At 48.1% G+C, this 12,153-nt stretch overlaps 2 protein-coding genes across 2 annotated transcripts; both read right to left on the bottom strand.

Annotated features, from left to right (window-relative positions):
- Window positions 1–4,123: 4,123 nt before the first annotated feature.
- On the bottom strand, window positions 4,124–8,031 carry LOC117840618 (GTP-binding protein At2g22870). Its single transcript, XM_034721139.2, has 4 exons — window positions 7,487–8,031; window positions 5,982–6,051; window positions 5,027–5,189; window positions 4,124–4,519 (listed from the first exon to the last, which is right to left on the bottom strand). Exons 1-4 carry the CDS (start codon window positions 7,935–7,937, stop codon window positions 4,301–4,303), a joined length of 903 nt encoding a protein of 300 aa, XP_034577030.1. The 5' UTR covers window positions 7,938–8,031; the 3' UTR covers window positions 4,124–4,300.
- Window positions 8,032–10,630: 2,599 nt separating this feature from the next.
- Window positions 10,631–11,423, bottom strand: LOC117836642 (phytosulfokines 2). The gene is made up of 2 exons (XM_034716108.2): window positions 11,193–11,423; window positions 10,631–11,080 (listed from the first exon to the last, which is right to left on the bottom strand). The coding sequence occupies exons 1-2, from the start codon at window positions 11,406–11,408 to the stop codon at window positions 10,895–10,897; spliced, it is 402 nt and encodes a 133-aa protein (XP_034571999.1). The 5' UTR covers window positions 11,409–11,423; the 3' UTR covers window positions 10,631–10,894.
- Window positions 11,424–12,153: the final 730 nt, after the last annotated feature.

Raw genomic sequence — 12,153 nt, 5'->3', positions numbered from 1 at the left:
TATACATTGCCATTTCTTGGAAAAAAAATTGAATTGCTCATCTTGATGGCTTACTGCCTAGTCAAATTAGGAAGTGTGCTCTTACCCTGTAGCACATGTTAAAAAATCTCCATGCCGTGTTACTTCTGAAACTGAAATAGTTGAAAGTTGAGGTTCTGTCCTGTTTGTCCTTGTTTTCTTATTTCTCAATGCTACTAGCAACAGTTTACTTCCTCAACAACATCATTACTTGACTAGTAATGTTCTATCTTGAAGTTTCAACATCTGATTTTATTTAACTGTTGTCGCATACCAAGCAATTCTCTTGTTAGATATCAGTCCAACGCAAATGAGAGAATTATGATCTTTTTTGCAAAAAAATTTAGAGAATTAGTATTGCTTCTCTTGCAGATGTTTGAGATGGGATTAAATTCTGCGTGCCAACTGAAGTTGGGTCCAACTCCAACTGAACATCTCATTGAAAATACTCGGTACTGTTATATAATGTTCGAATGACCTGGATTAATATGCAGTAGTATTCATGTCCTTGCCTGGCTGCATTCTACCTGCATCCTGGGAAAGCGGGTCTTATATTTCACATCAGGCTATCCACCATCAAGATGTCTGTATTTTAGCCCCCTGCTTTTCCACTCCTAGTCAGCGAGGCCAAAACTAAAGCCGTGGGGGCAGCACAGAGCCTACTAGGGCCGTCCATGATTGATCATAGCGTCAGGCTTTTGCTTTCCGCGGCCAAAACTTTGCAAAGCAACAGGGGATCAGAGACAGACACCATATGATTCAGAGAGAGAGCAGCTGCTGCTGCTGTTGGCGAGCTACAGTACAGCGGGTCGTGACAGCAGTAGCGTCGCCGGGGTGGCCGGGTAGGGTGTGGACTCCTAGCTTGCCGTAGCTAGCTCCGCGCTGGTGAATGAATGGTGATGGCCGCCTTGACCGGGGAAGCGAGCGAACGAAGCAGCCGTCGCCGTCGCCGTCGCGTCCTGCTTTCCGAGATCCACGACGCGACGTCTCCGTTTCACGCGAGCGCACACCGGCACGGCGGTCGGGTCGGCGGCACAACCCCCACCCCGGCGCGCACGTACAAGCTGTCCCTTTTCTCTCGCGCACCCACAGCCAGCTCGGACTCGGACGCGCGCGGGGCGGCGACCGAAGCTGAGGCCGCGGCCGCGGGCGGCCAACCATGTGGCGTGGCGGGGTGGGGTGGGTGCGGCTTGAGGTTGAGGGGGGTTGGGAGGAGAGTGACACACTCACTGTCGATGGCCGATGGCGAGTGCCAACGCTGGGCGAGCACTGAGCAGGACCACGGCCGCGTGCGCCGATCGGGGCCATTGATTGGCATGTTCGTGGGGTGCCGGAGCCGGGCTCACTGTGCCGAAGCAGGCGCGCGAGTACAATCTGGACGGACACCGATCGATGGGTCTCGGTTGCAGCTGGAGCCTTTACGCATGCATATACTCGCGAGCACGCACTAGCCCCATCAGTGGCTCTGAAGGGAGCAGGAAAGTGCTTGGTCAATCGCGTCCCGGTGGAGTTCGGAGCGCTGGACCGGAAGGTGGATGCATCGCTGTACCCTGTACACACACACAGACATGCTACCAAGCACGCGAGCCGCTGCACCGAGAACGTGCTGCTGCGTGGTCTCAACTCCCATCTCAGCCCCTCCGGGATACAGCTACTGCCAGTACCATTGCCAAGGCTCAACCTGATAAATGGAACGCTGCGTCGGCCGGGCCTGCGTAGGGAGGAGGGGGAGCAGCCCCCCCCCCCCCCCCCCCCCCCCCCCCCCCCCCCTGCACCGGCTCCTGCTGCTGCATCACTAACGGCGGATGCTCCATGTGCAATCAATACTGGAGTGTTCAGAAGCAAAATCTCTGGACCGGCTCTGGAGGAAAAGATGGTGGTTTGAAATTTTGATCCTCTGCCGCCCTCCATGGCCGAAGCCTTTGTAACTTTGTTACCGCAAAAAGAGAGGAAAGAACACGCGGTGAAACCCAACCAGCTTTCGAATGCACGTTACCATGCAGATTATGAGGTAATGAAAACTTCGCAAGGATGGCGAGAACGCATGCTTGAAATTGAAGTAGGAGACGTACGTATCATGGACGTCAGGGGAAGGTGCCGGCCGGCTGGTGGATAAAGCGTGGACGCCTAGTGTATCTTTTGCGTAGGGCATGAGCGAGCCTCGTGCCGTGCGTCCAGGGGCCGGGTGCCTTGGGCAGCTCAGCCGCATGCAGCCAGCCGGCGCGCCAGAGCACAGGACAGCGGCAGCCGGCAGGCTGATCGATCGATCGGTCGACGCAGCGAGGGCGCCTGCATGTAGCGGCGGTGCAGAGGCTCAATGATCGTCGATTCATGCGTCCCTGTTCCCGTGGACTTTCGTGTCGTCCAGAGGCGAATCATTTCCTGGGCTCCTCCTCCGTCTTTGCCTCGGCCTAATGCCCTACGTACTTCGTTGCGTCGTTGGTTGATTCGAGTTGTCACTCATGGGTCACAGTCGTGCCGGCCCTGGAGCTGATCTGAGCGCTCTGGAGTCGACTCGCTCTCTCTGGTGCCGGATGCCGGATGCGCCTCCTCTGCCTAGTCCAATCGATGTACATGTGCTAGTCAGATTTTTTCATGGAAATTTATGGAAAACACTTGTCACCTCCTCAAGTCTCGATGCAAACGTGTGACGTGAACTTTCTTTGAGAGCACACCACGCATTTTGTTTGTCACTCTTAACAACTTTGTCGGGTTGTGCTTTGACCTCGTGACCGACTAGCTTCTACTACTTCGGTTCTACTAGAACGAGAGCGATACGTACACCTTTGGAGCCGGCGACCAGTACGATACGGCGTAAAGCTCAAACTACCACCTGCACGAAAACAAGATCCCAGACTTCCCTCACAAATACGCTGAAGGCGATGCTGCACGGCAAATGCCGTATCCCGCGGCGAGGCCATTAAACTTAGCAGCGTGAGGGGGCTGCGCGGCACGCCGGCACGCGACAATTTACTGTACTTGCCAACGCCGGCGATCGTATTGCTCGGTAGTACCCTGGTACGGGTGTGCCGTGCTCGTCGACCCGTCGTCGTGTTGCAAGCCGCTGCAGCAATGCAGAGCGCGACGGGTCCCAGTGCGCCGGGCCACGCGCTGCAGGAGACGAGAGAGCCCAGCGGGGACGGGGACGCGGGGCCTGTGGTGGGGGCGCGCGGCCCTTCAGCAGCAGCGCCCTGCGGCTTGCCCCCACGGCCAGCGGCAGCGGGATATGGCCGGTGTTTATTGACCCGCGCTCGCAAACAAGGCTCGCCAGTTTGGCGTCCAGATCGCGCGCAGACCAGGGCCACGGGCCACCCCACCCCTCCGCCGGGCGGTCGGAGGCTCGGAGCGGCCTGGGGCTCGCGCTGCGCTCGACACGGCACCGGCACTGGTCCGGCGCTTCGCAGGGCCGGCACGCCGGGCACGGCGAAAGTGAGAGGCACCGGCCCTGTGCTGCTGTGTACGTGCTTGCCTTCGCTCCCTTTTCTGGTTTCGCTGTCCGGCTCAGAGCGAGAGGCGATCAGCTCCTCGCGCCGGTGAGGACCCCAGGCCAGGCCGGCCGACACGTAGACGTCGCCGCCGGTGCCGCGGAACCAGCCGGGATTCATCGAATCGCTTCGCAACCGTGCTCCCGGCGTGCAGTACAAATAACCCAAAGGCAGCAGTTTTTCGGGCAATAAAATGTGTGCTCGCAAGAGTTCCAGCTTCATGACTTCGGGCTCATTGAATGTGATGTGTACAGTATATTGAATGCTCTCGAGTGCCTTCACCTCCATAAATGTGTAATTCCAGATCGGACATTTATGGTGTATAGTACGTGCAGGAAACATAACTACATAAGGGCTTCACTTACTGCACATGATGGATGAAACAGAAATTAGAGGAAGCCGCATTTCCACTGCACTGCTACTGCTCCCTCCATTCTCTTCCGATAGAACTATTTGCAAAACTAAATTTTTCTCTTTTGATAGTCCTATTTGAATTGCCACCTCGTGTTAGACACAGATGACTTGTTTGATTCCCGAGTAGAGTAACTCTTCTAAAAAAATAATTGGTGCATATACATGATGACATTGATGCCGAGATGCATGTATATGATAACGAGAAGTACATAATGACATGATTCATTTCATTCATTAGATGATAAGTAGAGTTCATTCTCCATGGTCATTGTGCCAAGATGAAATAGTCCTGTCAAAAGAGAATGGAGGTCATCATGGCCTGTGATCCTCTCTTCTAACATACTACTATTGTTGCTAGTGGCGGTTGATCTATGCAGCTCTACCTAGACTGCTTCGTTGTCCCAGTAGTTCCTCAGCTGCGACATATGGAGGAGCAGCCCATCTCGGCCTAGTCCGGTAACGCTGCTCGTCATGATCCATGGCGGTGGCTCTGGATACAGCCCGCTGATTGTTTCCTGGAACACCTTGATGTTCTCATCAGGCCGCCCCCCTTTACCCTTCTTTACTTTGTCGCACTTGGTGAACACAAAGGTCAATCCGATCTGAACAGCAATGCAGATAATTAGTTAGGCTACTGTTAGAGATCCCTAGTTAGAGATCAGCATGAAAGACATATTTAGGGGGTGTTTGGTTCCACGGACTAAAGTTTAGTCCCTATCATATCGAATGTTTAGATACTAATTAGGAGTATTAAATATAGACTAATTACAAAACCAATCGCACAGATGGAGGCTAATTCGCGAGACGAATCTATTAAGCCTAATTAATCCATGATTAGCACACATTTATTGTAGCATCACATTGTCAAATCATGAACTAACTCGGCCTAATAGATTCGTCTCGCGAATTAGCCTCCATATGTGCAATTGGTTTTATAATTAGCATATATTTAATACTACTAATTAATATCTAAACATTTGATGTGACAGGAACTAAACTTTGGACTAAAGAACCAAACAGGCCCATAGCATCAACACAAGAAATAAGCAAAACATTAAGTTAACAAAGAGCAGATAAAAAATTATCAGTGGAAGAATATACTGCCTTACATTGTTACGACCAAGCCAGTTAGCACAGTCAAGATCAATTTTCTGTGGCGGAATACTGGCATCAATAAGGAGCAGTACACTGACCAAGGTATCTCTGTTCAAGAAGTACCCCTTGGTAAATGACGACCAGTCCATTCGAGCTGATTGGGACGCAGCTGCAAACCTAATGCAGGAAGATTGTCATGTTCGCTAGATGGGCCTGATGAGCTCCAACAGTATGTTGATAATATAGTTTATACTAGAGCAGTGCTCTAATGATTCTTGAGTAAAAAAATCTTAATAATTGAGTATGGAAACAGAAAATTAGGTGGCTCTTACGTTTCAGTACACGTACTTGTTTCATGTTTGTTACTACATTCTCAAGACAGCAGTACATGAAAAAAGAAATGCTAGCCAAAAAACCATTAACCAATGCAAGCTGAGCGTATGCCCTATCTAGTTTCATGGGAAAAGAAATTGTTATGGGCTTCAAAAGAAGCTAAACGTTTATGGACTCAATGGCATGTCACTTTGTTTTCATATCAGAAGTTTGAACCTGAATGGATTGCACCTAGCCACCTACTGTCCTACATGTAAGCATGTTAAATTTATCACAGTTACACAAATGCAGCATAAACAAATGTATGCGTGAACAGCTGCTGGATGCAAAGGTTCTGGAACAATCTCTCCAACAGAGGAGTGGTGAGTATCAAATTCCTAAATGTCTATGCCAAAATTCAAGTGCAACGCAAATTAACACTTCGGCAGGATTAGATTTGTAGTTGATATGAGAGAGAGAGAGAGAGAGAGAGAGAGAGAGAGAGAGAGAGAGAGAATGCTCCCATTCTGTAACATAAAAACCAAGGCAACAGTGAAAGTTAACTTCCTATACTGAGATCAACCAGGTAACTAGCTTTTCCCTTGAACACAATCAGATAGCTAGTTTATCTATAATGGGTGAAAAGAGTGAACATACCCGTAACCAGGCAAATCCACGAGGTACCAACTCTTGTTAACCAAAAAGTGATTAATTGTCTGGGTCTTCCCTGCAGAACATATGATTTAGAACCCATGATAGTGTATGAGAAATGAACTACTCCCTCTGTCCCAAAATTTAAGATTTTTTAGTTTTGTATTAAGTCAAGTTTCTCTGACTTTCACCAAGCTTATAGCAAAATATATTGACATCTACAATACCAAATAATTTAAAAGACATATTTCATGGTGGGTTTAATTAAACTAATTTGAGGTTGTAGATTTCATGGTGAATTTTTCTATAACTTGGTGAAGGTTAGAGAAGTTTGACTTATGACAACACTAAAACACCTTACATTTTGGAAGGGAGGCAATAATTGAACAGAAGGCAAGATGTCATGCCAAAAGCAAAATTTGTCACATATCGAAGTAAATTCAATAGGTTTGATAAATGAGAACAAGGATATATTATAGCCGCAGCAGATGTGAAATTAGCAAAAACAAAGTGCCATCTACACTAAAACCCTCCTAAGCAAAAGAATGAAATATGATAATTGCAAAACCAATCACTGGTTCTGAAAGGTGCAAAAAGATCACATTTTCCGTACTTTGAATGATAGACATATCAAAAGACCTTCATCAAATCTTCAGAAATCAAAACCAAAGTTCAAAATTCCAAATAGTCATAAAATAGTTGACCACGCCAAATAACAGTTCTCTGCAGGCAACCGGCAGTAACCACTTTTTTCCATCAGCTGTTTTAATTTGTTGAATTTAAATCCAAAGTTTGCGTTAAAATATGATCCGAATTCTAGTAGTGCTACCAGATTCATTTCCTAGTCTATTACGAGATCTACTCTAGAGATAGAGTTCCACTCCTAAGTTAGTTCTACTCCCCTCAGTCCCTCACCCTCTGTGGACCAAAGAGTAAGACAGCTGCAACAGCCATTGTAACATCCCTACTTGTAAACTATTCTCATTAGTGGTCGTCTTCAGTGGTTTTCTCCCACAAGGTTTTTTCTACAATAAATTTGATGCTTGTCCATCTATTTTTGCTGCGCAATTCCTAACAGTTTAAATGCACGGTTCCCTGACAGGATATCACCCAGATTGACAGCCAATTTTCCCAAATCCCAAAGGGCTACTGGCCCAAATCTGAAGGACTGGTTCTCATTCAACTGCCACCAGAATTAATTTAAAACAATTTAAATTCAATAGTACCCCGTACTCATCATTAACTCCACCTCAATCCTCTGATGAGGTTTGCTCTACCAGTAGCAACCGGGAAAACGGATTGTTCCTGGGATTTGAAACTCATCATTAACTACACCTCAATCCTCTGATGATGAATTTATTAGGTTCCGTCGAACCACTAGGTAACCTCAATTCAAAAGTTAAGGGGGAAGGGGAATGACATAATGCAATCTAACGCGCCACAACAAAGCACGCAACTAATTGATATGCCGCTTAAGAGCTAAACAGGTAATAGCATGTTCTTAGTCTCACCGGGCTTCTTCGAGGTCAGCGCAGCTTCCTTGCGACGGGTGAGGGCGTTGATAAGCGAGGACTTGCCGACGTTGGACCGTCCGAGGACCGCAAACTCGGGGCGGTCGTCCTTGGGGCAGTCCCGGGCGCGCGCACTGCTCCTGACGAACTCGGCCTCTTTCACCCTTGCGTCCCCCGCGTAGGGACCCACCACGATGTTCGACCCCGGGATGACCATGTCCGCTGTCACCGCCGCGCCCGGCTCCACTCCAGGTGGCAGGAACAGCGCCGTCTTCACGATCTCCCTGGGCGGCGGCGCGAGCTTCCTGGCGTTCTTGCGGGGTACAGCAGGCGCCGGCGCCGCATCGCCGGCGGCGGCCGCCGAGAGCGTGCACCGGGCAGGGACGCACGCGCGGGTGAGCGGCGGCGGCGCGAGGGCTCGGAGGAGGGAGAGACGCGGTCGGAGGAGCATAGCAGCTGGAGCGCGCGCTGGGTGTTCGACGGAGTGGCGGATGAGGCGGCGCCGGATGGCTGAGGCAGACGGCAGCAGCGTGCCGCCGGTACCGCGGGGACTCTGCTGTAGCTTCGGCCTATTGGTTATTCGGTGAATATGGGCCCAATTGTGAGAGGAGAGGTTGGGCCCTTTTGGCTGCCGGGCCTATTATTGCAGACTAGGCCACACGCACACAAAGTATCCCTTTTCTTTTCAGTTTTCATATTTTCTCGTATGATTCAATCCATGTTGTTCAGACTAGCCTAGCGCATGCATAACTGCACATTGCTACCATCTGAGACATCATTAATTTGACAAAACTACTTGTCTCGATCTCACTCCTATGAGTTGGGCTCTCGAAAAAATATGTTGGATTGAGAACATATATATAGTACTCTCTTCTTCCCAAATTACCATTTTTTTCTTCTTAAATGGCTGAGAGTTATTCTTCTTCGTTGTAGTAACTAAGAAATCCCAAACAACGTTTTTTTCAAAAAAATAATCTATCGCTCAATAAATAACTCTAGAAAAATCTCTTAATGGCTTCAAGATTCTTTGGCTATTTGAGTTTCTTTTAAAAAAACATAAAAAGAAAACGTTGTAAATGCTACTGGTATTTTGATTTGTCATTATCAGGTCGGTTACCAAAGGAAATAAAAAGAAAAGAGTACTGACATAAGAATATAAGATATTACATTATTCATTGCTGACTAAGTGTTGTGACGTCTTAGGTATAAACAACTTTTTCTAGCCATCAGGTTTGGTTGTTAGGTCTGTGATGTGTGGGTATCAAATTCTGACTTCATCCATTCAGTTGCGAAATAGCATGACTACCCTACTTAAAGACAATCTTCTACCGCAGCAGCTCAACTGCAGCTAGCCGGCAGCTAAGTTTTTTACAAATACTCGTGCGTGGTCAACATGTGCAACCGATCAGTTGTGCTGCTTGGCAGTGCAACAGCAACCACAGCAGTAGCAGAAGCGAACATACGGGTTCGTCTACAAACGAAAAAGAAAAGAAAAGGTCAGCAACTATATTGACCTGTGGCCTAAAATAGTACGTGCTCGGCCAGCCAACGCATGTTCTTCGCAAACCAGACCTAATTGTACATGAACTGTTCTGATATAGATTTGGTATGGATTGTCCTACCACGAATCTACTCCAACTTGATCTCAAACTTGTGTCATATTGTGTGTCTCAAGTCTCAACACCCCGTAGCCCAGTGCAGTGCGGCCAAATGAATTCTTCCACTTACTGAAGAATGGTGACTTCTGCTATGCAACTGTCTTAATGGTGATCAGTTTATCCGAAATGGCATCAACTTCTTGCAGTCGGTCAACTACTCCTGCAAAGTTATCAGAGACCGAACGACTCTTCAAACTGGTTATAAATACCAGATGCACGTACAGAGTTGACCAGCCAGGCATTGGCGACTGCCTGACTGACTGGTATCCTGCACGTTCAGATTCAACTGCCATGGCAGGTTCATTATCAATTGGTTGCGAAGAGAAGGGCTCTGGACGAGGCGAATGGAAAGTCGACGGGTTATAATACCCGGTTGTTGAGCCTGCCCTGCCGGACGATCAGTGATGGCTTCGATCCATCGTCCTGGCAGCTCTGAACGGTTGGACGAACCATGCAGCCTGGCTGACCACCGTCCTTCATGCGAAATGAAGCTTTTGAATCAACTACAGTGGCGGCGTACCGCGTACACAGGTTACGCGCAAATTTGTTCGGTGGATATAGATGTATAATCTCCCTGTCAAGAATTAATCATCTGATTGTAGATGCCTTTCGGTTTTTTAGACTCGTAGATAAGATTACTTCAGGACTTAAGTACAAGGATAGCGCCTATAATAAGCGAATCTGTATTCCCTCTATTCACACTCTATAATCAGCGTCAGCGAATATGTATTCCCTCTATTCACACTCTATAATCAGCGTCAGCGAATATGTATTCCCTCTATTCACACTCTAGTCTCAAAGAATGAAAAACAGCAACGAAAATGTGTGAAGAGAGGGAAAATCATTGCAACTTTCGTATTTGCACTACTTTATGAAAATGTTCGCTCACTGTCTAGAGCATGGTAGTCTCAACTTTCAAGTGTGAATTATTCGTTGACATGGTAAAAAAAGAAGAATATAAGTTTTACATTCGTCTTTGTTCATGTTTTCCAATCCCTCACGTATATTAAGCCCCACTTAGATTTCTTAGAGCTAACTATTATCTACTAATCTTTGTAATAAGGAGGAGTGCGGAAGCTAGAATTTTCACCCATCATCTAAAGAAATATTAACTGGGACCTGTTTGGGTTCTATAGGCCAGCAAGTATTCTTATTACCAATTATTGAGCTATATATATTGAATGACTATATATATTGTATATATATTGAGTTGCATGCAACCAGTTCAACCTAAGCTAACAATGACCCAATAGTACACGGCTCCTTCAACTAATTGTGAGTTTTAAGGGATCGAGATAGGGTCTAATTATCTCTCAAGAAGAGAAATACATTAGTATTTCGTTAATGATGTTCATCAGTGGTTCTCGAGATAATAAAAAGCAACGATTTTCATCCATGTTTGTCTCAGAAAAGGACAATATAAACGACTAGACTTTCTTATAACCGATGAAGCACAGGACTACACGTACAGATTCAATATTTACAGTGAGCACAACAGTCTAGAATTTCCATTTAGCATCTCAAGCCAAGACGGCGGATTAAAGTTCCAGGACGTACAGGTACATGATGAGCTCGAGAAGCGAATGGAAAATCACACGGGTGAGAGATGACTAGGTATATATGAAGATAATCCACAGCTAGACAGGACACTGCAGAACTTCAGGTTGGCTAGCTCGTGAACCATGCGAACTTTTTTCTTCTTTGAACTTCATTGTTCTAGCTTGTTCGGCATGAGCCAGCACATCAGTAATTAGTTGTGCTTCCCCTGGGTGTAGATGTAATCGGTGTGAGCGACCAGTGTCCTCCTCATGAGACACTCCTCACCTTCTTCCTCCCCCTCGCACTCCATCGCCTCAGGCTCTGCTTCATGCATTTCCATACCGGGCCCCGAGCAACTCTTCTCGTCACCAACTACAGTGGCGGCGGAGACAGCCAGCTGCAAAGTAGCACAACGAAAGATTGTAATAAGCTGGCTAGCAATGGTGGCAAATCTCGTCGCCCAGCTGAAACCAAGAGTGAAAAACATGAACTGCCGAATGGATGTATACCTCGGCCTGTGGCATGTGGTCCTTCGCTCTCGGTTCCGGCCTTGCTGCTTGGACCCTTGTAGCGCAGACGAGGAAGAGCAGAACTGCCACCAAGAGGAGGGTAGGAGCCTGAAGCTGCTTGGAGCTGGTGGAGGCCATCTCAGAAGCTCTCTGTTTCTCTCTTAGGATGCTCAGGGCACGGTTTGTGCTATTAGCTGAGCATAAGGTTGGAGCCATGGGTGCTACCTATTTATAAACAGCGGCCACATGGGCTCACCGTCCGCGCCGGAGACGGGCCACAGGATGAGACAACGACCGCTATAATGCAGCGCTAATGAACCGATACGGCGATACTGCCGTAGCCGGAAGGCACTCTGTATTCGCTTGCATCCTCAGGTGGCGACGCGTAGCAAACTCTAAGGCGTGCCGGGTTGCGCCAGAATCTTCCTGTCCTCTTCAGCCACAGCAAGCGGTGCATGTGGAAGATGTGCGTGCATACATGCTTTTTTTTAGATAATGGTGCGTGCATACATGCTTGCAGTATGAACTCGTGTGCTTGGACAAGATTTGTGTGTGTTGTTTCCTGTTCACACTTCACACTTGGCTGCAGGTCGATCATGAGTACAGTCGACTAGTATTCGATTGGAGGAGGTTCATCAACAACTCTACTGTACTGTACTTTGAGAAATCAGACGCTTCGGACAGTGAGCTACAGGTGGACTGACGTGCTCGGCATGCAGAAGGTACGTATGGCTTGAGTTGAACGACCTGACGCCGATCAACCCTTGTAGATGATGGAGCCATTGACTGTGCGCTCGTGCAAGGTACACGTCGTGCGTCGTCTCTCGGCGACCGGCGACCGGCCCCTTGACGGCAGCAGGTGATCGGCGTCGCTGGGCTGGGGCCTGTAGCCAAGTACCGTCTCGCGCATGGAACACGGGTCCATCGCGATCGCACACCATCCTGCTGGTGTACGAGAGAC

Source organism: Setaria viridis, chromosome 9 (assembly GCF_005286985.2).
Source record: "Setaria viridis chromosome 9, Setaria_viridis_v4.0, whole genome shotgun sequence".
NCBI lineage: Eukaryota > Viridiplantae > Streptophyta > Magnoliopsida > Poales > Poaceae > Setaria > Setaria viridis.
Note: the sequence above shows the minus strand (reverse complement) of the source record. Positions and strands in the feature narration are given on the sequence as shown.